At 34.8% G+C, this 26,325-nt stretch overlaps 1 protein-coding gene across 2 annotated transcripts in view; it reads left to right on the forward strand.

Annotated features, from left to right (window-relative positions):
* Positions 1–58: 58 nt before the first annotated feature.
* The window catches only part of Kin (Kin17 DNA and RNA binding protein), a 36,397-nt gene continuing 10,130 nt past the window's right edge, over positions 59–26,325 (forward strand). For both annotated transcript variants that reach the window (XR_003301077.2, XM_026391811.2), the window contains exons 1-12: positions 59–211; positions 2,500–2,594; positions 7,261–7,304; positions 7,389–7,511; positions 8,421–8,602; positions 10,655–10,703; positions 11,674–11,734; positions 16,665–16,794; positions 18,652–18,702; positions 21,018–21,086; positions 21,850–21,949; positions 23,429–23,529. Coding sequence is in view for 1 of the 2 variants with exons in the window: in XM_026391811.2 (XP_026247596.1) it covers positions 98–211; positions 2,500–2,594; positions 7,261–7,304; positions 7,389–7,511; positions 8,421–8,602; positions 10,655–10,703; positions 11,674–11,734; positions 16,665–16,794; positions 18,652–18,702; positions 21,018–21,086; positions 21,850–21,949; positions 23,429–23,529 (1,119 nt within the window). In the remaining variant the exon portion in view is untranslated. The remainder of the gene's footprint in view (positions 212–2,499; positions 2,595–7,260; positions 7,305–7,388; positions 7,512–8,420; positions 8,603–10,654; positions 10,704–11,673; positions 11,735–16,664; positions 16,795–18,651; positions 18,703–21,017; positions 21,087–21,849; positions 21,950–23,428; positions 23,530–26,325) is intronic.

Below are 26,325 nucleotides of genomic sequence, written 5' to 3' on the forward strand. Positions count from 1 at the left end.
CGACTGTCAGCTTTGCCCCGCCTACTCCATCCAGCCCAGTTCCGCTTCCGGTTGGACGGATTCTGTGCTCCAAAAAGTGGTTGCTGCGGTGGTCACGATGGGGAAGTCAGATTTTCTTACCCCCAAAGCCATCGCCAACCGGATCAAATCCAAAGGACTTCAGAAGCTGCGTTGGTATTGCCAGATGTGCCAGAAGCAGTGCCGGGACGAGGTAAGTGGGCCTGGTATGGCTCCGTATTCCCCAGAGGGCCCCGCTGAATATCCAGGTTCAAGTTCAGACGCCGATGAGAGCACAGGGCTCGGGTTCCCGGCTGCGAGGCTTTTGGGGTCTGCACTGGGCTAGTCAACTCAGCCCAGGAGAGCTGCTCTTCCATGCAGTCTCCAGACCTAGCGGGGCACCAGTGGTCCTTGACACCTCATTCCTCCCCATTCTGCACCCTCCCTCTCCCCCAAAAGAAATTAAATCCACTGATTTTGCGGTTCTTGAAGGGGCGTGGATAATGAATGCAGTGCAGGACGTCCGGGCGATAACAGTAATAATAACCATCTCTGACTTGGCTCTCAAACAGGACAATTAGGATTTACACTTCTTTGTGATTCAAAGGAAATAAGGAAAACAAAGCTCTTTCTCACAATTCATCTAACAAGCATTTATTAAACACCTAAATGAACTAGGACCAGATATCAAAATTATGAAGTCAGACAGCATTACTTACTAGCATATTCTCTTGGACAAGCCACTTATCATTCTCTATACCTCTTTATTCCTCCGTAAAGTGGGAATAATAACTGTTCCTACTTGTAAGATTGTTGTTGAGTTTAAATAAGTGAATTGTAGGTAAAGTGGCTAAAGAGAATCACAGAGATCTTGAAAAGTCTTGTATATTGTGCTACAGAGTTTATGCTTTCCCCCATATTGAGGTGGATGGTGGGGGTCCACTGAAGAATTGAGAGCAGCTAATGGTGTGACATTTTTCTTTGGAGATCAGATTAGAAGGGAATGAAAGAACACTGAGGCAACAGGAATAATCTGATCCAGGGCTTCTGAGAGGGATAAGATAGTTTAAGTAGGCCTCATAGAATGACATTGATAGTTATTTCATTTCCATTTCCTTCTTTCTATGTAAGTGAAGGTGAAATTCTCACACAGAAAACTAGGGACTAGTACAACGAATATCCTTATATCCATACCCAGTGTCTTAGTCTTCTTGGGCTATTATAATAGAATGCAATAGACTGAGTGCTTTAAACAATAGAAATATGTTTCTCACAGTTCTGGGGGCTGGGAAGTTCAAGATCAGGAGGCTGGAATGGTTGCAGTTCTAGTAAGAGCTGTGTTCCTGTTTAGTAAACAGCAGTCTTCCCTCTGTATCTTTGGGCAGACAGGGCCAGCTCTAGGCTCTTATAAAGGAACTAATACCATCATGGGGCTTTACCCTCACTATCTAATCTAAATTTAAGGCCATCCTATTGGGGATTAGAGTTTCAATATATAAATTCTGGGGGACAACAAGTATACATTCTGTAACACACAAATGTAACAAAAGTGTTTTGCCACGTTTTCTTTTTTTGGAAATATTTTAAATTATAAACATCAGGGTATTTTACCTCTAATACTTAAATATATATCTCAAAATTTCAGGATGATTTTCTGTATAACCACAATATATGTCAATAAGTCACTAATGTGACAAAATTATTAAGAATCCCCATATATCATCTAATAACACATTTCATATTTTTTCAGTTGTCCTGTGTTTTTTAAAGCAATTTTTTCAAACTAAGGCCAAAAGTCATGAATAGGATTTGATTATTGGGACTTTTTGTTCTTTTTAATAGACCTTGATTTTTAGAGCAGTCTTAGCTTCACAGGAAAAAGCAACTGGACGGTACAGAGATTGCCCAGTACCTCTTCCTCCCACATGCAAGGCTGACCCCAACATCCTGCAGCAGAGTGGTGCACTTGTTATGATAGATGAACCTGCTTCAACATATTAATACCCAAAGTCCAGTTTACATTGTGGTTCATTCTTGATGTTGCATATTTTATGCTTGTTTTTTTTTTTTAACCTCCAACAGTCACACCATTCTATGATTTTGACAAGTGCATAATGACACATATCCACCAATAAAATATCTTACAAATTAGTTTCTAAAAATTGTACTGTGGGTTATCAGAATTTTTTAATATATTTAATTTTAGTTATCCATGGGCACAATATCTTTATTTTGTTTATTATTTTTATGTGGCAATGAGGATTGAACCCAGTGCCTCACATATGTGAGGCAAGCACTTTCCCCCTGAGCCTCAACCCCAGCCCGCTTATTAGGATTTTTAATTCTCCAAATTTAATTTTAAAACTTTAGACTGGTGATAAGACTATTTTTTATGATTACCACTAAAAAGCAGATTTTTAGAGCTCAATGCAGTATGTCTATTTAGAGTCTATTTCGATGACCTAAATCAGAAGTTCACTACTGCTTTTGCATTTTTTGTAGAATGGCTTCAAGTGTCATTGTATGTCTGAATCTCATCAGAGACAGCTATTACTTGCTTCCGAAAATCCTCAGCAGTTTATGGATTATTTTTCAGAGTAAGTAACTCAAAGACATCCTTACCTCATAAGCTTATTCAGTTGAATACTTAATAGGTGCTTAGTATTTTATATATTGGAAGTCTGTTATTCCTTATATGTTAACATGATAGCTGTATTCTCTCTCTGCTCAGCTTTTAATTTTCTTTTTTGAAAATTTACCACAGTTTTCTCACAATTATTAGACTTTCCTTCCTTCCATTTTAAACATGAAACTACTTTCATTCTAACACATTTCTGACTAGAACGGTGCTATGCTCCCAGCTTCCTGACCTCAAGACCTTGTCTACTTAGGAGCTGTGGAGGGCGGTGCCTCTGAATGTCTCTCAAGGTTTTCTAGCTTCAGTTTCCTTATCTGTTAAGATGACACTAACAATAGCACCCTCTTCCAAGTATTGTTTTCCCTTCATAAGGCTTATAGGAAAATAAGTGAGTTCATATTTCACATGCTCTCAAGAGTACTTGGTACTCAGTTAGGATTTGCTATTAATTATTATTATTCTATTAATACTTAGTCTTGCTTGTTTCCATATTCTTGTTTCCAAACTTCCTTTTGACCTGAAGACCCCTTTACATGTTTAAAAATGATTGAAGGCCACATAGAGCTTTTGTTTATGTGGGTTTTATGTATCAACAGTTAGAAATTAAAACTGTGAAGACTGGGGCTGTATTCAGTGGTAGAGCATTTGCCAAGCTTGTGTGAGGGCCGAGGTTCAAGTCCATGCACTGCAAAAAAGGGGGGGAAAAAAGGAGGAGGAGGAAAGAAAGAAAACTTAAAACTGAGAAATTTTAAAATACTATTTTTAGTTCATTTAAAAATAGCAACATACTTATTAAATGTTAAATAACATTTTAAAATGAAAGAGTATATTTTCCAAATAAAAAGCATTAATGTTTTGTTTTTGCAAACAATGTTGACTTAATAGAAGGCAGTTGGGTTCTCACATCTCCTTCTGCATTTAGTCTGTCATGAATGTTTTGTTTGAAGCACATGAATATCCAGTATTTACATAAATGTATAATTAGAAGGGGAGAAATATTTTAGTAATCTTTTTAGATAATTTTAGATATTCTTCTTAGATACTACATCAATTAAAATATGTGGCAGTTTCTTAAAGCTTAGTAATAATGTAGACTCTGAGATTAGTGAAGTTTTTGTACTGTTAAATTAAAATTAATTGATTTATCTTTTGTGTGGATCTTATGTCTGTGCATGATTTTGTAACATGTGTTAGACATTTGAAAAGTATCAGTTTACTACATGACACAGATCTTGCAAATCATGGCATATTATATTCTGTAATGTCATCAAATCATATTAACCCATTTGTCCCATTGTCCCAGATGCTGAATACCTATCAAAACTTAAATTGATCAACAAATATACTACTTGTAATAACTTTAAAGTCGATAAATATACCACTTGTGATAACTTTCAAATAATTATTATTTTTGTTTTTCAAATAATTTATTATGTTTTGTTCATAGATGAATGATTAGAACATTTGAGAAAAAAAATATATACACATACACATGCATATATATACACATATGTTCTCGATTCTGATTTCCAACTTATTTTAATACACCTGTGTCAATTGTGTTGAAATATTTGCAGAATTGGAAACTTGGGACTTCTTGGGTTAATATCAACATTGATGTCACCAGAACATCCCTAAGTGTCAGGAAGCATGTCAAGCCCACAGCAGCAGGTACTAATTCACCAAAATTCTACTTGTTGCTTGAAAGGTCAAATTTCATTATTGGCCACAAATACTATCAGTTCTTTTCCTCCACATGACAGGTTCACTTTGTGTATATTTAAGAAAATGTATTCCAAAGTTCCAATTTGGAATAGTGATACTTTACATGTCAGGGTTCTTTCAAGAAAAAATAATGTCCTGTGAAAAAGTGTTTCACCTCATAGCTCTAAAACCATATGAGAGAGTTGAGATTTAATACATCTAATAAATTTTACTGTTTCCTCCAAGACATAGTAGATGAAACTCACCCTGGTTTTAACTGTGAGCTCATGATGTGAAGAATACACTGGCTGCTAGTGTGGTTTGACATCACTGCCCCCCTGCCTGGCTTGAGTGCTAAGTTGCTAGCAGGTTTTTCCTCCATTGCTTGTATGCCATCAGTGCAAATAACATAGTCACAAAGGCAAAATTGCTGTTCTGTGAGTTACCTAAAACTATCTTGAACATGGCCAGGACAAGTGCTACACTTTGGGAAACGCCCTCCTGGCAAGAGCGGTCTACATTGGCTGTTCTGCTGTCTGCTGTGGCTCACTTGTGCCTCTTGAGTCTCCTGAAGAGTTGCTTGTGCCTTTTCTCATCGTTATCTTCCTCGATCTTTCTTCAGTACTTATAATTCTTCATTAAAACCTTTGTTCTGGGGCTGGGGATGTGGCTCAAGTGGTAGCACGCTGACCTGGTATGCCCAAGGAACTGAGTTCGATCCTCAGCACCACATAAAAATAAAGATATTGTGTCCACCAAAAGCCTTTAGTACTTTTTTCCTTCAGTATCTACTCTTTTCCTCTCAGCTCTGCAAATGCAGGAAAGTTCTTCAAGGTGCCCTTTGACTTTCACACTCAATTCAGTCAATAGTCTCCATGAGTCACCTTATTCTTTTTAACTGTTATTTTTATATTTAGATGCCTCCCAAATCTTGAAGTTCATTACTAACATCTGTCTCAATTTACAGATTTTTTTCCCCCTTGATAACTCTAATTTTTATTTCTGAAGGCTGTCTCAGTCAGAGTCAGGTTTTTGTTTTTGTTTTTTTGTGGTGCTGGAGATTGAACCCAAGGCCGTGTACATGGAAGGCAAGCACTCTACCAAAGGAGCTAATCCCCAGTCCCAGAGGCAGCATTTTTAAAACTGAACTCACTATCCTGTGTATCAAACCTGCCTTCTGATCTGTTTTGACCAGTTGCTATTTGCTTAGAGTTCCAAACTGTAAACCTCAAGTTCTGTTGGAATCCCTACTTGTCAATTCTTCTACATAATATCCTTGAATTTTAGTAGTATTTCTTAGCATCTCTCACCTGAATATTTTCAGTGACTTGCTCACTAATCTCCCAACCTTTAGCTCTTGTGTGTGTATGTGTGTGTAGGGCAGGTTGGTACTAGGGATTGAATGCCACTGGGCTATACCCACAGATCTTTTCAAATTTTATTTTGAAACTAGGTCTCACTAAATTGCCCAGGCTGAGCTCAAACTTAACAATCCTCTTGCTTCAGCCTCCCAAGTAGCTGGAATTATAGACATGCACTACCTCACCCAGCTAACTAACCTTCAACTATGACCTCTCCTGTACCTGTTTTATACCAGTGGTTCTCAGACCACTGTGTGTATCAGAGTCAGCTGGTGGGCTTAACAGAATGGCACACCCAACTTCTGATTAAGTAGATCTGGAATGGGCTAGAGATTTTGCATTTTTATCTAGTTCTCAGGTGATGGTAATGGTAATGCTGATGGTTTGGGGAGCCTCATTTGAGAATTTTTGTTCTCTACTATTCACCACAATTATCTTTGTAGATTTTAACAATATACTTCCCAAACTAAATTATTTAGTACTTTTCTAATGCCTGCATAAAACTTGATCTATTTAGCGTGACATTCAAGGTACTTAAAAAAATTAGTCCAAACAACTAATTTTCTTAAAATTAATTTTAACCTTATTAGTATTATTATTATTCACCTCCCCTTATTCTATTCTACCTCCAGTCTCATCCTCATTTTTCTCTGCCTTAAAATTTACCTAAAGTAGCATAAGTGTCATCTCTCAAACGTGATGTTTTTATAGCTCTCTGCTAGCTGTAAATGACCTCCTTTTTACCTATGAAAGTCCATTTATACATTTATATTTCACTGTTCATATTAAAATCACCTCTGGGCATCTCCTTCAGTTCGTTTATTTATTTATTTATTTATTTATTTATTTATTTATTTATTTATTTATTTATTTGTAAAATTTAACTCAGGGCACTCAACCATGGAGCCACATCCCCAGCCCTATTTTCATTTTATATAGAGACAGAGTCTCACTGAGTTGCTTAGCACCTTGCCATTGCTGAGGCTGGCTTTGAACTCTCCATCCTTCTGCCTCAGCCTCCCAAATCTCTGGGATTGTATGCAGGTGTGACACCCTGCCCTTTTTTTATGATATTTCATTCCATTTACTTTTTTAGTTTAACTTTGGTTATGATTGTTATGCTAAATTGTAAACTCCTTAAAGATCAAAATTTGTATTTTGTTCACTTGTGTTTTCCTAGCACTTAATACAGTGTACCTACTTAAATGGGACCTGCTAAGTGTCAATTTCATCTGGAATAAAGGCGTTTTTGTTATGATAAATAAAATGGGGATATAATACCACATTTAGTAGCACTAGGAGACTTTGTAAAGGACCCTCTCCAAAGATATGTGGTAACTTTTCCTATGGTTGCTTTACCAAAACAACATTTTAACTCCAAACTGACTTTTAACTTTGATCCTTGAAAGCTCTATCTTTTGGAGTTCCTTCTTTGTTCAGCTTGTAAAAGATTCTAACAGATAGTCTGAACATTAAAAGTGTATGATTGCTTAAATGTCAGGAAGATATGCTATATATTTATAGAAAGTACCTTAATATTTTCCTTTCTTTCTTAACCAGGGAATTCCGAAATGACTTTCTAGAACTTCTCAGAAGACGCTTTGGTAAACATCTTAAGTATTATGTAAATAATAGCTTTATAATCTTATAAACTTCTTAGGATCAACAGTGTTATCTTTTGTTCTCAGGCACTAAGAGAGTCCACAACAACATTGTCTACAATGAATACATCAGCCACCGAGAGCACATCCACATGAATGCCACTCAGTGGGAAACACTGACTGATTTTACCAAGTGGCTGGGCAGAGAAGGTGAGAAGAAGAGGTTATTTACATTGTTATTATGACATCACTGACTAGAGAGAAAGAATTATCATTTTCTCTCCAAATTCATGGCAAAGAGGATGTATGAGGCAATTTGAAAACTGGAGGAGAGGAGTATACTATTCTAGGATAGGTTTTGTTTATTATAGTTGAATACTAACATCTAGACTAAGTTCATTTGACAGTGCTAAGATTTGTCACTGAAGGTGATTTTTTAAAATTTGCTTTTCTTTTTTTGGCGAATGGGGGTAGTGGGGCCTGAACCCATGGGTGCTTAAACACTGAGCTCAATCTCCAGCCCTCCACCACCCCCCCCCCTTTTCTTTTTTTAAATTTTGAGAGAGGGTCTAGCTAAGTTGCTTAGGGCCTCACTAAGTTGCTAAGGCTGGTCTTGAATTTGTGATCCTCCTGCCTCAGCCTCGAGAGCCTCTGGGATTACAGGCGTGCATTACTGCACCCGACTAATTTGCTTTTTTTTTTTTTTTTTTTAGGAAGGAAAGAGAAAAAGATTTTATAGCATCAAGTTGCTTATTCAGTGTGTTATTTTTACAGAGAATCATATATTTTTGAATATTAGATTCTTAGATATCGCTGAATAATTTTCATGCAAAATAATACTTTTTTCATATGTTTCCCTTGTTTACATATTTTGCTTCATTGTAGCTATATAAAAATCAAAATAATAGTTTTTTTCTATTTAAAGAGATAAAAGATTCCACTTATATCTGAATTTCATTAAGTGAAAATATGAAAAATTCATATGCTTCATGAATTTCTGTATTTTAATGTGTATGAATGTATTTGAATGATTGAGTAAATATGCAGAGAAGAAACACATTTATATTTACATTTTGCTTGATTACATGCAAATTTATGGTGTTGGTTGTTTTTTTTAAGGCTTGTGCAAAGTGGATGAGACACCAAAAGGCTGGTATATTCAGTATATAGATAGAGACCCCGAAACTATCCGCCGCCAACTGGAACTAGAGAAAAAGAAGAAGCAAGACCTCGATGATGAGGAAAAAACTGCCAAATTTATTGAAGAACAAGTGAGAAGAGGTCTAGAAGGAAAAGAACAGGTGACCAACAGTATCATCCAGAGAGGCGATGTAAAAAATCTAAAAACGTAAAATGGCTTGTTTTCTCAAACAGCAAATTAAGATTTTTAGGTGGTGTTTCTTAGTTACGGGAGAAAGAGCATGATGGGGTGTAAAAGCACAGGCATTGGAGTTGAGAGAAATCTCAGTGTATTCCTTCCTAACTTCATGATCTTGAGTAATCATAGAATCTGTAAACCTCAGTCTCCTTATGCCTAAAATTGAAATAGTACCTAACGGGAAGACATGTAAATAGATCATTTCAGCTAAAAATTATAACTGTGTGATTAATGCACTGCTGGAGATAAACACAGCATGAGGATGGACTCTTATTCCATTCCCAAAAGGGCAAAGAATGTTTGAAGGTGGATAGAAACCCTGAGCTGAGGGGTTTCAAAGAATCAGTGGGGAAAGCCAGTGAACGGGCAAGGAAGGTAAAGGGAAGGGGTCCAGGTGTTAGGATCACTAGATCAAGGTACTTACTTCAACAAACATTTGTGGGTGCCTCCTGAGTGACTTTTAAAATTCAAACATACTGTTGTGATTTCCTTCATGTTCTTTCTATCAGTGTTTCATTCTTTTAATGAATTTTTAAAATTATAAAAGCACAAAATTGTATTAATGGGTGCCATGTGATGTTTTAATACATGGATACATTGTATAATCGGGTTAAACATGTCCCTAAATTATTATTATTTAATAAGATATAGTAGCCCATTTTACGATCATAACACTGTTATTCTGCTGAGGAACATTTGACATATTTAAATTTCAGGCTATTTTGAAGAGTAGCTCAGTGGTTAAAGTATGAGCATTACCTGAAAAGTAATGCAGGAAGTTGCAGGCCATAGAACTTAAGACATTGATAAGGACCAGTATTATGGATCAGCATTTTTTTTTCTTTTTTGTACTTGGACCCAGGGACACTTAACCACTGAGCTACGTCCCCAGCCCTTTTTTATTTTGAGACAGGGTCTCATTAAGTTGCTTAGGGCCTTCCTAAATTGCTGAAGCTGGCTTTGAACTTTCAGTACTTCTGCCTTAGCCTTACAAGCCTCTGGGATTACAAGCATGTGCCACTGTGCTCAATTTCTTTATTTTTTAATTTCTTTCATCTTTTTATAATTTAAACCTCAGTTTGCAGTAGAAAAAATAAAATTTCATATTGTGAAAATTAATAAGAATCACATCTTCTTGTCCAGAGGAAAGTAAGAAAAATAGTTTAGTTTTTAGAATAATATTATTGTTTGTTAGCATTTTGGTTTAATACTGCTAAAACCTTCAAGTTATTTGTTCTTTTCAGATACAAATAGTATTTTATCTTAAAAGGCAGGAGAAATTCTACTGATCAGCCCATCCTCATTATATAAGAAAGCCCATCCTCATTTTATAGGGAAGATTTTAAAAATGTTCTTTTGCCTCACTATGTGAAAGCTTATGTGAGTACTACCTGAGAAAAGAATATTTTAGCTAGATCTCAAAAATGTCTTCTTTTTATTAGTAAAATCAATAATTAATATTTATGGCACACTTACAGTGGCAAGCACTGTGCTGTTTTTTTTTTTTCCATATTATCCTATTTAACACTTCTAATAACACTTAATGTGCATTCTCTGTTTTAAAGATAGAAGAGCTAAGGCTTAGGAAAGGTGATGAGACTGACAAGAGGTTACAAAGCTGATAGGTTACAGAGGAGAATTCGATACACAGTTTTGTTTGTTTAATGTAAGGCTCTTAATCGTTACATTAAGCTACCACACAATATAGAAAGGTTTTGCTTTTCAAAGTAATCCTCTAGTTCATGTTCCTAAAGTTTATTGCCTCACATTTCTGTTATATTCTGTGTAGATTATTATGGAAATAAAAATATAGGTAGCTTGGTACAGAAGTCTACTTTTTTAGAATTATAATCTAAGAGTTTTATCTTTGAGCTGTTTGTACCATAGGTAGCAAGTCATGGTGTAAGCTATTGAATATTTATAGTAAATGCACTCTAAATTATTTCTCTCTCTCTCTCTCTCTCTCTCTTTCAAGGAGGTCCCTGTTTTTACAGAATTAAGCAGAGAAAATGATGAAGAAAAAGGTAGTTTTAACTTTTCTTTCTTCTTTGTTAACCATGGATTCTTTTGTACTGACTTTGCTAAAAGTAACATGTCTTGGGCTGGGGTTGTAGCTCAGTGGTAGAGCACTTGCCTCACACAGATGAGGCCCTGGGTTCAATCCCCAGCACCACTTAAAAACAAACAAATAAAAATAAAGATATTTTATCCATCTACAGCTAAAAAAACATATTTTTTAAAAAGTAACATGTCTGTGAACAAGACATTTGATTTGTCAGGGTTGCGTTGTTCTTGTCTATAAAATGAAAAGGTTATATGCTATGAATTGGATAGGATGCCTTCAGTCAACAGTAACAAAATTGAATAAAATAAGCTTAAACAATAAGGAGATATCTTTCCATGATAAGAATCTCAGTGGTGATGATTCTGCATGCCATTCGAACACACAAAGTAGCTGCCAGCATTCCAGTCATCACATCCAGACCTGGCATTTTCTAAAGGATGACAGAGAATCTCTTCTGGAGTTCCCTTAGGAGTAAGGAAACTTCCTAGAAGCCCACCAGTGAACTTCCTTTTGAATATTGCTGGCCAGAATTAAAAGTAGTCCAGAGGGAATTGTACTGACTGGTTTAGACCAACAGAATTTACTCTAGAGCTGCAGATAGTGTTCTGTCCCTAGAACCATGGCCAAGAGATATGACACTCAAAGTTGGGGTGCTATGAGCAAGGAAAAGGAGGGTTGGGGGATGGAATGTCACAGCAGCCAGCGTCAATTGCCACAGCAACGTGGCATGTAAGGTCCTTCCCATCTCTACAAGCATCATGTAGGACAAGCATCATTTTCTGGAGAGGAACATTTTAGCTTCATTTATTAGCATGTTCATGATTTCTTATGTGAACGCCTGTGGAATCTTGTCTGAAAACTTGTATTATAATTTTCCTGAACTCTACATACATATGTATATGAAATAACCTTTTTTTTTTTTCTTCTAGTCACATTTAACCTGAATAAAGGAGCATGTAGCTCAGCAGGAGCAACATCTTCCAAATCAGGGTGAGCTACAGTTACAGATCTGAACACTTTACAAGTTTCATGAAATATCATGTCGGTTACTACATTTTCAAGTATTGTGAGTCATGTTTTTTCTCATTGCAGTTTTCATTTTGGTTTGTTTATTATTTTTCAGCAGTTGTTCTTTTCTCATTTCCCTGTGATAAGATGATTCTTTTGTTTGAGAAAAGGCTCATTTCATTTTATTTTTGAATGTGATGGTGTCTTGCTGTGTTATTCACTCAGTTCAAGTGGTCTTGCTGCCTCAGCTTCCTGAGAGTCTGGAACTAAAGGCCTGTGCCACTGTGCTGGACTAGGAAATGCTCATTTGGATAAAATGCTTCAATAGATAGATTTGTGGTTCTCTGTGAATCTTTCTCCGTTTTATGGTTCCTTCTGCTTTACTGTTTTTGTTTGTTTGTTTGCTTTTTATTCTTTGTTTTTAAAGAGAGAGAATTTTTTTTTAATATTTATTTTTTAGTTTTCAGCGGACACAACATCTTTGTTTCTATGTGGTGCTGAGGATTGAACCCGAGCCGCATGCATGCCAGGCGAGCATGCTGCCGCTTGAGCCACATCCCCAGCCCTTCTGCTTTACTGTTGTACTGTATATTTTCCTACCCATTTCCCACAGTTTAAATGTAGACTGGGATGTACATTTTCTATTTTACTTGCTATAGTGTGATTTTCTGAAAATAGAGACTAAATTCTCAGTCTGTCTCCTTATTGCCCAGTGCAGTATAAGTTCCTAAAGAATAATGATATTTAAGAATAAAATAGTGGTAGGTTAATGGGCATACAGTTGCCATAGTAAACAGTAAGAGTATTCAAGGAGCTTGAAGCAGGGGGAAGTTGTTAAAGGCAACAATGAGGCAGATTGTATAAAATATATTGAAAATTGTGATTATAAAATATATTGAAATCTGTGATTGTATGGATTAATAGCAAAGGTGGCACCAATCCAAGGATTTGTAATCATTGGGCAGAGTTCCTTGTAGGAATTTTTTTTTTTTTTTTTTTTTTGTATAAGGTTGCAATACCCTTTGTGCAAGATCATGATTCTAGAAGAGTTTTTTTGTGATAATTATTATCAGGAACCTTTTATAACCTCCCAGATTCATTCATTCATTCATTCGTAGATTTATTTATTTATTGGTGAGGGTTGACACATTGCCTCCATTTTGATTTTGATGACTTTCCACTTCACATTTCCTTTTATTATTTTTTATTCTGAGATATTGATGAATGTTATGGTTGTTCAACTGGCAATGAAATCCATCACTCTTGTTAGTTTCCTGTGGCTGTTGGAACAAACAGGGAGACTTGAAACAACAGAAGTGTGTCCATCTTTGGAGGTCAGAATTCTGGCATCTGCATTACTGTGCTGAAATCAATGTTTAGAGGATTGTAGAGAAGGCTCTAGAGAAGAACATAGTCCTTGCCTCTTTTAGTTTGTGGTGGCTGCTAGCCTTCCTTGGTTTGTGGTTGCACCCTTCTAGTCTTCAAGACCATATCTTCACACATCTCTTCTCGTTCTTAACATAACTTTTTCCTTTACAGATTAAGCCTCCCTGTGTATCCCTCTTAAAATAACAGGGGTAATTACACTTTAGGCCCACTCAGGTGGGATAATCTCTACATCATAAAATGTTTTACTTCATCTGATTTGCAAATATCCTTTTTTCTAAATAAGATAACATTTATATATTCCAGAGATAAGGACCTGATATCTTTGGGTGTCTATAGGCACCCTAATGTCAAGCCTTAATATTAGTAGGAAAAATGTTTTATTAAGTTCGGTAAATTGTTTGAATTATCTATATGAATATGTATATAGAGTTGCAGAAAGTACAATTAAAAGAACTCACCTAAACTTTTTTTCTCTGAAGTTATGCTTTGTGTTTATATGGGCAGAAATTTGTTTTTCTGCTGGCTTAAAACTGTTATATGTAAAACCTAGAATGAGCTGGGCATGGTGGTGCATGCCTGTTTCTCTGGAAAGAAAAAAAAAATACACACATAACTCAGAATTAGTCATTTTAACCTTTACTCGTGTGTGTGTGTGTGTGTGTGTGTGTGTGTGTGTGTGAGAGAGAGAGAGAGAGAGAGAGAGAGAGAGAGAGAGAGAGAGATAGTGAGGATTGAACCCAAGGGTGCCTTTCCACTGAGCTATGTCCCCAGGCCTCTTTACCTTGGTACAGGTTCACACTAAGTTGCTTAGGGCCTGCCTCCTTTAGTTGCTGAGGCTGTCCCTTAACCTGTGATCCTCTTTCCTCAACCTCCCTTGTTACTGGGATTATAGGTATGCATCACCACACCCAGCTCATTTTAACCATTTTAAGTATGCACTTCAATCACATTAAATAAATCCACACTTTTATACAACAATCACCACCATCTATCTCTAGAACTTTTGCATCATCCCAAATGAAGCCCATTAAACAATTCCCAAATCTACCTCTCTGCAGCCCTTGGTACCACCATTCCATTTTTCTTCTGTATGAATTTGACTGCTCTAGGTAATCCATATGAGTGGAATTATGCAATATTTTTTCTTTTGCATATGGTTATTTCACTTAGCATTGTGTCTTCAGAGTTTGTCCATATTGTAGCTAAGGTCAGAATTTCATTCCTTTTTAAGGCTTATATCTTGTTATAAGGATATTCTACATTTTGTTTATCTGTTTATCCAATGATGAACATTTGAATTATTTCCAACTTATGGCTATTATACATAATACTACTACGAACACTGGTGTATACAGACCTGTTTTGAGCTCCTGCTTTCAGTTGTTTTACATATAGGCACATTAAGTGAAATTGCTGGATCATATGGTCATTTAGTTTTAGGGTTTTTTGTTTTGTTTTTGAGGCATTGCCCTATTGTTTTCCTACGACAGCCACAATATTTTAAATTTCTACCAGCAGTTTCTCCACATCCTTGCTAACACTTGTTATTTTCTGATTTTGTTTTGGCCATCCTCATGAGTGTGAAGTGGTATTTTGTTGTAATTTTGATTTCTATTTCCTGAATGATTAGTGACACTGAGCATCTTTTCATGTGCTTATTTGCCACATGTATATATTTGGGAAAAAGTCTATTCAAGTTTTTTGCTTATTTTTTCATTAAAATTGTGTTTAGTTTTAAAAAGAATACGTGACAACCATAAATAAAATAAAGTTTCCAAGCTGAGATCAAAATACTGAAGTAATTTCTGGATGCATCTGGAGAACTCATTATTGAGGAATTGTGGAAGCTGGGAGTAAGAAGGCAGAAAAATTGAGCAAATGTATTTTCAAAAACTAGAGAAAAATCTTTAGAAAACAATAGACTAACAAGCTTTTCTGACTGATTACAATAGGAAATAGGTGGTTGGTGAATGTTGAAGGAGAAAGTTGTTACTACCAGAGCCAAAAATAGCTACTTATTCCCAATTTTCTCTTTGCTAGCTTTCTTAGTTCCTATTTTATAGACATATTATAGTTGATTACAATCAGAATGAAGCCTAAATTCATTCTGGTTGAATTCATAGCTCAAGCAAGGTACATTTAAATCTAAAGAGTGTTTGAAGTAACAGGTTAAGTAATTTCTCTTTTTATGGACATGATCTTTTCAGAACTAATGCACATTATGTACAGCTGTCACAGACCTGGAAATCAGAATTTTAAAATATGTTCACTGGATTGAATTACAAGACAAACCCAGTAAGTGAAATTTTACAGAGGCAAATGTAAGCCTTACAGTTAAGTAAGGAGAAAACAATTTCTATAAAGACTGTGGAGGAGTCTTACACTATAATTTTCTAGAAAAGATGTAGGAATTTTAGTTGACTTCAAGCTGAATATGAGTCCTTAAAGTGTTCTGGCTTTCTAATAATTTTAATGTTGTTTTTAAAAGCATTTTTTAAAAAGCCCAAATAAAGGAAAGTAATAATTCTCTTGTATCCTCTATCAACCACACTTTTTCCCTTTTTTGTTTCCATGGTAGCTTTGTGTAATTATGACGCATTAAATGATGAGATTGGTAAGATTCATTTAGTTAGCAGATATTAAGTATCTTTTATGTGAGTTACAAGGTAGTTCTGTTACTTTAAAGCAGAAAAAATACAGTATAAGAGTGGCATCATAGAATACAACTGATTATATATAATGCAGGGTAGAGTGTGATTTGCTCCATTAAGTGCTAGGTCAGGTGAGAAAGCTGGAAGATTCAAGAACCCCCATGAAGAATTTTTAGAGATTATTTTAGGTATAAAATGAAGCATGTGCAAATTTTCAGTGACATGAAGCACAGAGCATGGCCCAGTTGCTAGCAAATTGATCAGAATGACTGATGTGCACATAAGAAGTCAAAGGATAGTTATTGAAGTGGTATTCTTTTGATAAGTGAATATTGGCAGTCAAGAATTTAAAATGTAGACTTAAACACTTAGGCAATTAGGAATAGTAAAAACTATTTAAGTGATATGTTGAAATTTTGCCCTTAAAAAAAACCTTGCTTTCAACAGTAATGTGCTAGACTTATGCTAATAGTGTCAAAACATCTCATTTAATCTTTGCAGTAGAGCAAGGACTTGGGTCCTATTATTATCCCCATGTATATATGTGGATCTGAGCCTTAAATTATTGAATTTTAAAGGTCCTAAGAGAAATACCCTCAAACCCTGATCTGCCCACCACTGAGGCCTGTACTGGCTCCACTTTGTAGTAGCACTAACTAAAAGGGCAAGAAAATAGTAGGGGGAGCTAAGACAGGACAGCATAAATGTTGTCATAATGCCAATAGTCGTGCACAAGATGCACATAGGCTCTTCATTGTTTTGACTGATCTCTAAATTAACCATGTAACATTTATTCTGTATTGTTGATCCTGCACAAAGAAAGCATTTTTTGGTATATAGTTTTTATGAACAAGCATGGTTCTTTTCTTCAGTTCTTTAGGACCAAGTGCACTCAAGACACTAGGGAGTACAGCTTCAGTGAAACGAAAAGAATCTTCCCAGAGCTCAGCTCAATCTAAAGAAAAGAAGAAGAAGAAATCTGCACTCGATGAAATCATGGAGGTACAGTTTATGAATTACTTATGGATGCTATAGCAATCAGAAGGAAGATGTAATTCAAGCCTAAGGAAAGTTAAATATGTCACCATTTATTAGAATAATATAAAATTTGAAAAACTTTCCATTCAGGGTTAGGGCAAAGAATCCTAGTTGCCATTCATCTGAACAGAGTTGGAACCCCATCTACCATGTTTATTTTCTTGCCTCAAGTGCAGTCTTTGAAACCCTCCATGCAGTGAGCACAGTAGAGTTCAGTTATAAGAGCTTTAGTAATAATCAAAACTGGGATCCTTTATGGATATTCTGCCTCCTCCAACTTGTACTCTCCTGTTGCCTCTGGCTTCCATTGTTTGCCTCCTTGATAGTAGGAGAAAGCTGTGATATGTTTGACATGCTTGATTTAACATGAGGGCTAAATTTATATGATGAATCATTTAAATCATAAATTTATATGATGAATCATGATCTTGAGAAATTTGCAGTAGGTTCTTAATGTATTCCTAAATATCCTTCTTCCTTTTTTACTCATGACCTTACCTTATCAATGAATTTATAAAACAAATGGAAGAGGAGAAGAGGAAGAATGGGAGGAAAGAATAATAAATAGATACAAGAAGCTTCACTTTTTTTCCTTTAATATTATTTCCTGTAGTCTTCCCATCTTTCATTTGCAAATGAAAAGGAGATAATTGTTTAGTCTTCTCTGCTACTAGCTCTCACACAGTACAGGGCAATCTAAAAAGCATAAAATATAATATGAACATACCATGAAATGTTATTCTACCATTTAGTAAATATTGAGTTGCTGTTATGTGCTGGACTTTATACAAAGTTCTGGGTCTGAATGATAGGGACAGAAATATGTCCTTATTTGTCATGGGACTTTCATTGTAGTGAGGGAGCCATTCAGTAAAGAAACAGACCTGTAAATACTAAGTGACTGAGTGCAGAGGAGGAATGAAGGTGAGGAGTGGGGAGAACACTTGTGAAAGTTTCCTACGGCAACAGAGATTTCAGCTCACATGGCTGGAGCATAGCAAGAGCATGGGTGGTACATTTTAGATTAGAGAAGTAGGGGCAACACTGCAGAGGTCACACATGCCATTGACAAGGAATTTTTGAATTTAGTTTAATTTAAAAGAAAATGGAAAGCCAGATCTACCTATTTTAAATACAATACATACTAAATTTAGAATGTTCTTTGTTCATATTTGATAATTGAAGATTTAAAATGAGGTTTAGAATCAACCAAAGAATTACAATTTTGGATCCCTTTGAAAGTTGGTCATAGGGTTAACTTTAAGCCACTGAGAAAGAAAAAGATGTACTGTGTAGCCATAAAGGTCACACGTCACCTTTTTCCTTTTGGTTGCTTTTTCTTTTATTTACATCTCTCTTGATGGTACTTTTCTTTCATTCATGAGTTTTATTATCACTCACACCAGAAGCCTCCTTTTTGCTGTTAGACTGCCTCCCTAACCATGCTGTGCAGGTTTGGTCTACGAGTTATTTTTGCCACATGACAAAACCACCTGTTCCAATTCATGACAGTCATTAGAGGACACCTGGAGAGGGTACTATAGTGCTTGCTGGAGGATGGCCTTGTAGTATTGACTAACTAGGGGTTGTTACTGAGTTTCTTAGTCACTTCACTTGCTTTATCACAAATCCAAGGTTTTTTAAAATTAAAAACTAGTTAGAAATAATGTTTATTTGTATTTATCAGAGCTTACATATTGTATCATTGGTCTTTGGTGCAATGTGGATTTTATGGTGATATTTTGCTAACTAGAATGGTATTTTGAAATAAATTGATGATTTTAAAGAGATAGTTTTATGGATGTCTTGTGTGTTCTGTAGATTGAAGAGGAAAAGAAACGAACAGCCCGAACAGATTACTGGCTACAGCCTGTAAGTATCAACTCTAGCTTCTTAACTTCCATGTTTACATGTAGTAGAATTATAAATATGGAAGTATTTGTTTTCAATTTATATCTTATGAAAATACTCATTTAGGTACTTTGTAGAAAAAAAGCAAGTTTTAATTTTACAAACTCAAGGAAGGTTTATATTTAATTGCTTACTAATTATTGCTTATTATTTTTGAATAATAATTTAAAGTAATTTAAATATTTTAAAAGTTTCTTCTTATTTATTGATGCTCTATTTTGAACTTACTGAGATGTAGAATTTTCCTAAAAGTTTCAGAGTACCATATTTATTCTTTTAGAAACTGGTTTGACCAATAATAGGGTAGTGAAAGTAAAGTATGACTTAGATTAATTTCTGATTTGAGAAAATATCCTTGAAAGTTGAGTTCAGAATTCTAATTCAAGTCTTCATACTCATTCTCTCACTGGCATGGAAATTACTTAACTTCTATGTTTTGTTTTTGTTTTTTGCTGTTTTGGGTACTGAGGATTGAACCTAGGGGTACTTTACCACTGAGCTCCATCTCCAACCCTCCCCCGCTTTTTTAATTTTTGAGACAGTATCATTAAATTGTTTAGGACCTCACTAAGTTGCTGAGGCTGGCTTTGAACTTGGGATCTTCCTTCGTCAGCTTCACAAATCAATGGGATTACAGGTGTGTGCCATCACACCCGTCAGGACTATATTTTTTAGATTTAGAAATGTATTGAACAGATCGGTATAAGCTAAGGGTAAAAAAAGTACAATAATTTAATGAATTGTCTTCAGATCACTAGAATATGATCCCATGAGGGCTTTTAAGAAATTTAACTTAGAAATATTATAGCTAAATCAGAAAAGATGTTTTGGCATTAATTGGCTTCATGTAGAAAGCCTTAGTAGAAGAGAGGCTTACGAATAAGACCATTCACGTTTTCTCTTAAACATGTCTTTCTACTATTAAATATTCTCCTCCTAAAGTTCTAACAAAATTTTGTCTATATAATTCTTACTATGGCTTTATGAAGTGTTTATGACCATCTATTTGTTACATTAACTTGAAGTAGGAAATGTAACATCACTGCAGTGAATATAGCAATCAGACAGTTTTTCTTTTTTAATATTTATTTTTTAGTTGTAGTTAAACACAATATCTTTATTTTATTTATTTATTTTTATGTGGTGCTGAGGATCGAACCCAGACCGTGCGTGAACATGCTAGGCAAGTGCTATACCGCTGAGCCACAACCTTAGCCCAGTTTAATTTTCATTATCAGCTTTTGAGCAGCTCATCCAAAGCACAAAAGAAGAATGATAAAGCAGTAAACTCAGAATTCATTAATATGAAGTGAGCTTGGATTTCTTTCCCATTTGAGATGAGATACTTAAAAGAAAGATACTCTTAGCTAGAGCTGAACTGAATAATGCTATGTATGTCAAAAAGTTCAAAGCAGGCCAATGCGGTGGTGCCTGCCTATAATCCAGCAACTTGAGAAGCTGAGGCAGAAAGATCACAAGTTCAAGGCCAGCCTGGGCAATTTAGCAAGATCCTGACTCAGAATTAAATAAAAAGAGCTGATAGTGTAGCTCAATACTTGCCTAGCAGGTGCAAGGCCTTAGTTCTATCCTAGTACTGAAAAAAGAAGGAAAAAAAAGAGAGACTGACAGAGAAAGACAAAATGCTCATAGCAACCTAATGAGAAAAGAACATTGTGAAAGTTTCACGCATAATATCAATGACTCAGTTCCTTTCAATTCCTGGTAAGACTATTGAAATCTGTTTTTATCATCAGGGAATACCAACAATATAATATCCTCACTTTCACTGTTTTTATTGGAAAGAAAAGTGATCTACGAAAGATAAGAACTAATAGAATTTGAGATTTACAAATAAAAGTCCTAGATCTTAAGAAATCTTCACTGTGGAGATCAATGATTTTGTATATACTTTTTCCTCTTAGTAACCATGTTGGACAAAAAAGAGAAATAAGAATAAAAGATTACTAATGAAATATTCAGCCAGTGCTGGGAAGGATTATAACTCACTAATTTCTTCTTTTGTTTTTTTAACTAAGAAAAATAGAAAATAGAATTACTTTCTGTTATTGTTTTTATTTCTTTATGTATTTATTTTTTAGTTGTTGATGGACACAATACCTTTATTTTATTTATTTATTTTTATGTGGTGTTGAGGATTGAACCCAGAGCCTTGCACGTGCTAGGTGAGCACTCCACCGCTGAGCCACAATCCCAGCCCTTAGAAAAGATAATTTCTATCTTTTCCTTTATCTTTATTTTTTGTTGTTATTTTCCAGGAAATCATTGTGAAAATTATAACCAAAAAACTTGGAGAGAAGTATCACAAGAAAAAGGGTATCGTTAAGGTAAGGATATGAAGTTATGCATGGAAATTGTGAAAAAAGCTACTGGTTACCCAGTGAAGCTATTTTGGTATTTCTTGAAAATTAAATCCTTGTAGCAGAAGTATTATTGTGTCTAAGATTCCAATTATTCCATAAGATGAAATCTGAATTCATAATAGTTGGCGAAATACTTTTTTTCCAACCATAGTTTATATTTAACCTTGGTCTGTTTTCTTACTGGAACAAATAGTATTAAAGAAATCCCATTACTGTTGCTTAAAAATCTCAGTTGTGCATGCCTTGCCCATTAACCAGTGATACGTTTTCTTGTTAATGATGGATAGTATAATTATGCCCCAGAGGTCTCACAAGGACTTTCCTTGTGTATTGCCTAGGAGACTGGCTGCTCTAGGGTTTTGAAATTCCAGTCCTTTTCTGCCTTTCCTAAATATAGTTTCATTCTAGCACCCAGCCTTATGTAAATTGCCTTTTTTTCTGTAGTCTAAGCTAGGCAAATGGCCCTTCCTGCTGGATTTCTCAGTCTTATTCGAAGATCACTAGTCTCATATTCTTTCCAGGTGAAAACCTTAGCTAAGCTTTGAATTGAGTTCTATACTGAGCACCATTAACAGAAAAATCATGTATGGGATCTGGAAAATAATATTACTTATAAGAGTTACTTGTATCTTTCAATTGAATTTCATTTCTTTTTATTTTATTTATATTCTTTTCACTTAGTATTCACATATTCTTCTATGATAAAGGTGTTCATTTTACATGACAGGAGGTAATTGACAAATATACAGCTGTTGTAAAGATGATTGATTCTGGAGACAAGCTGAAACTTGACCAGACTCATTTAGAGACAGTAATTCCAGCACCAGGTAAACTTTTTTCAGACCACTTATATATATCCCATCAAAATAAGTGATTCCATTCTTAAAGACCTTGTTTTTTTGGCATTAATTGATAGTTACAGATGTGTTTCATTTTCAGAAATATTAACTGCCAATATAACTGATCCCCATTTGACTTCAGGTGTCACAATACTTGACTAGTCCTTTGATAAAGCTGTTTTGTGGCATGAATGAATTTTCCCTTTCTGGAAAACTTTTTTTTTCCTTCTGAAACAAAACACAGACATATATCAATAAAATTAATCATATTAGGCTTTTATTGTTAACATATTTGTTTAGCTATCTGAAATAGTCAAGTAAAAGTCTGTTTTACTTATTGCTTTTTTTCCCCTTAACTATCTTTGTCTTTTGGGTCCTTATTCATATCTAACTATAAACACCAGTGGGGTTAGATTGTCTCTGACTCAAAATCTTCTTGAACATATCACTGAGGGTACATTGATAATGTTGATCTTAGGAACTTCCACGTATCATATCCTTTATTTTTCTCCCTCAAATGAAACTCTTCCTATAGATTGGCTTTATCAATGTATAATTGATGAACAATAAATTGCACATTTATCAAAAATATAAGCAATTTTAATGTGAGTACTGCTATGAAACCATCACTAAAATGAAGACAATGAACACTTCCCTTTATTTTCCTTTCTAATCCTTCCACTTGATCCCCTACTCTTGCTTCCTCTGTCTTCCTAAACAACATCAGACCTGCTTTCTGTCATTGAAGATTAGTTTACATTTTTACAGAATTTTATATAAATGAAATCATACTGGTGTCTTAGTTTTGTGGTTGTTTAATTTAGGTTATTTTGACATTGTTGTTGGGTCTCACTTCTTTCAGTTAACATAATTATTTTAGATTCATACATGTGAATCTATAGTCCATTTTTTTGTATTGCTGAGGAATATGTCAGTATGTTGATATACCGCAATTTATCCAAACACCTGTGGATGGACATATGGGTTGTTTAAAATTTTTTACAGATACAGATAAAACTGTGAACATTCATGTACAAATCTTTGTATGGGTGTATGATTTCTTTTGGGTAAATACTTCAAATGGTTGTCACATGGTAGACATAAGTTTAAATTTTTATAAAACTGCCAAACCATCTTATTAATTTAAAAAAAAGACAATGTAAGTAAATTTTCTTATACTTCTGGACTCTGAACATTTTCTCTATGTACCCTATACACCTTGTGATCTAAAATTAAAACATCCATTTAAGAAATAATTGAAAACAATGAGGGGTTTTATAACGTTAGAGTAATCAAAGTATTTATAAACTACACTTAAGAACACCACATAGTTCTTAACATGATTAAGAACCTCTAAGAGAAGTTTTTTGTTTTTATTATATTCATTGTAACACATTTTGTTGTAACAAGGTAGGAAAAAAGTAGACAGTTTCTTTGCATTAAGTTTTATACACATTTCTATTATAGGGAAAAGAATTCTGGTTTTAAATGGAGGGTACAGAGGAAATGAAGGTACCCTAGAATCCATCAATGAGAAAACATTCTCAGCTACGATAGTCATTGAAACTGTAAGTTTGTTTACAAATAGATAAAAATTTGAAAATGCTGTAAAAATGTATCTTAGTTCTTTTTAATTGAATTGAACTTTGTTTTAATTAGAGTATGCGTTTTTTTTGTTTGCCTTCCTTCCTATATAGAAATCTGTAAGCTTATTTTTCTCTAGTGACTTTGTCCTTTATGAAGCATTTTATTTTCTCATTACAAAAGAAATGGGTATTCATTATATAAAAATCTGAAAAATACAATTTAAGTAATTCTAAAAAAAATGCTCATAATTCCAAAGATAACCCCTATTAATATTTTAGTCTGTTCCTTTTCAGCCTTTGCATTTTGTAAAATCATATACAAGATGGACAATTTTATATCCTAACTTTTTTCCCACACATCTAATGTAATATAATATTAAAATTAATTGGAAAATGTAATCATAGTTGATGGAAAAGGAGCCACAGGTATCAATAAATTTTCAAAATGTCCCCCTCCTTTATTAAGGAACATAAAGTAGCAGAAATCAACCCAGTTATTTCAAGAACTCTGATATATAAATAAAATTATTTGTCAACTTTAAACTATAAGTTTACTAACAGGTCTTTGGGTGAGATCTGAGATTTCTTAAAATTAAAATTCTTCTTAGAACTCTAAACTACTGCCATATCTTTCTATAAACAAAAGAAATTTCATCTCCAGTACAGTAGGTTTTAGTTTGGGATGGGGTGATAGACCCCTTAGAGAATCTGATGAAAGTTTGGCTTCATTTTTCAAAAAAATTATACCTAATTGCCAAATTTTATGTTTTCTCTTTGGGAAGTCATAGGCTCTCTAAACCCATGGACCTGTGAGAAAATATTTGTCTCAGAAAGACATTCTGGTAAAACCACTTAGATCCTTATTTAAGAGAACTCACACTTACTTCAGTAAATTAAGGGAGAAAAAAAAAGTGTCATGACAATACTAAAGTAGAAACTATCATTCACTAACATAAATGTAAGGGAATAAATGTTAAAAAGGAACTCTTGCCTGGCATTGAGGAATATCAGTCTGACTAAATTTACAGATTTGGGTTTTTTAAAAGTTTTTCTTTCTTACTCAATCAGTATGAAATGATGGGAAATCCCACATTTCCTTGACAGACTGATTGTCCTTTACTTTTTAATTTCATAGTCCTGTCCACTGTAGAGCCTACTTCATGTTTCCATCCTTAGGAAACACAGAACAACCTATTGAGGATATTTTAGGTTGTGTCCTGATATCTTGATCACAGTTGATATAATTTTCATCAAAAGCTAATTTCTTCCCTCCTTCCCCATAAACCCACACTTCTCTCTTCTTTTTGGTGGGTTGGTTGTTCACAGGGTTGTTTTTGAGATAGGGTCTAGGAGCAAAACCACAGTATAGCTTTTCAGGTTGGTTACAAAGCAACACATGCTTCCAAAAGAGGAAATTCACTTTTAGTTTTTGTTTCTCATTTTTTTTTCAGCATGTCCACATTTAAACAACAACAAAAAAGGCTGCACATGTATATGCATGTTTGTCTCTTATGTCCCCATGTTTTCCTTGAATCACTTTTCAAGTTGTTTCTCCTGCTATTTTTATTACTTTAGAGAACAGATTTTTAATAGCTGATAATGTATACCTAAATATAGCCTAATCTTTTTTAGCTATTTGTCTAATGAACCCAAATATCTGGTTCCCTTCTTACTCTCCAGATGTGCAGTTCTTATCAGACAAGTTTAATTGACCATAGACCCTTAAATGCAGTAATGAAAGATTCGATCTGGGTCATGCTTCATCTGGAAACTTATTTCCTTTAAATATAATCATTATTATATTTTTAAAAACTGACATTTTGAAAAGCATTTTTAACACAAGTTATGGTTCTTTGTTGAAAAATATTGAAGTCTCACTGAGTGTGGTGGCACTCACCTGTAATTCCAGCAACTTGGGGCAGGAGGATCGTGAGTTCAAAGCCAGCCCCAGCAACTTAGTGAGGCCCTAAGCAACTTAGCATGACCTTGTCTCTAAATAAAATATTAAAAAGGGCTAGGGATATGGCCCAGTGGTTAAGCACCTCTGGGTTCAATTCCCAGTACCTCCCCATCCCCCGCCCCAAAAGTCTCAGTCCATGGTTAGAGTTGTGATTGTCATTGTTATCATCATGTTAGTGCTATACTTTGTAAAGGGGAGGGTTTCAATAATAAGTATTGATAAGTATTGTGCATATATCCATTTAAAGTTCTAAGTATTATTCTGGGCATTTAATAATATATGTTTTCCAACAACTCAAAAGTGGAGGCACTGCTGTTATACCACCTGGGGATACCAGAACAGAGACAAGAGTGGGAAACTGAAGAGCAGAGGTTAAATTGCTTGCTCTAGGTGGGAGTTGAACTTGGCAGTCTAGGATAGGAGTCCATATTCTTTTTTTTTCTTTTAATATTTATTTTTTAGTTTCGGGGGGACACAATATCTTTATTTTTATTTTTATGTGGTGCTGAGGATCGAACCCAGTGCTTCACGCATGCTAGGCGAGTGTGGTACCACTTTAGCCACATCCCCAGCCCTAGGAGCCCATATTCTTAGCTCCTTTATTCCCAGATTGTATCTACCTTTGAAGTTTTCCCCTTTTCCTTTTTGTTGATATGAAGAAAGGAAGAAAATATGTTTAAAGATGGACCCATATTCTGTAATAAGACCAGCCCAAACTATCACAACTCACTTGATACATGAGAGTTGTTATATTGCTTTTAATAATATTTGGAAAAGGTAAAAGAAACCTCAATGGATAATGGCACAAACAAGATAGA

Source organism: Urocitellus parryii, chromosome 9 (assembly GCF_045843805.1).
Source record: "Urocitellus parryii isolate mUroPar1 chromosome 9, mUroPar1.hap1, whole genome shotgun sequence".
NCBI lineage: Eukaryota > Metazoa > Chordata > Mammalia > Rodentia > Sciuridae > Urocitellus > Urocitellus parryii.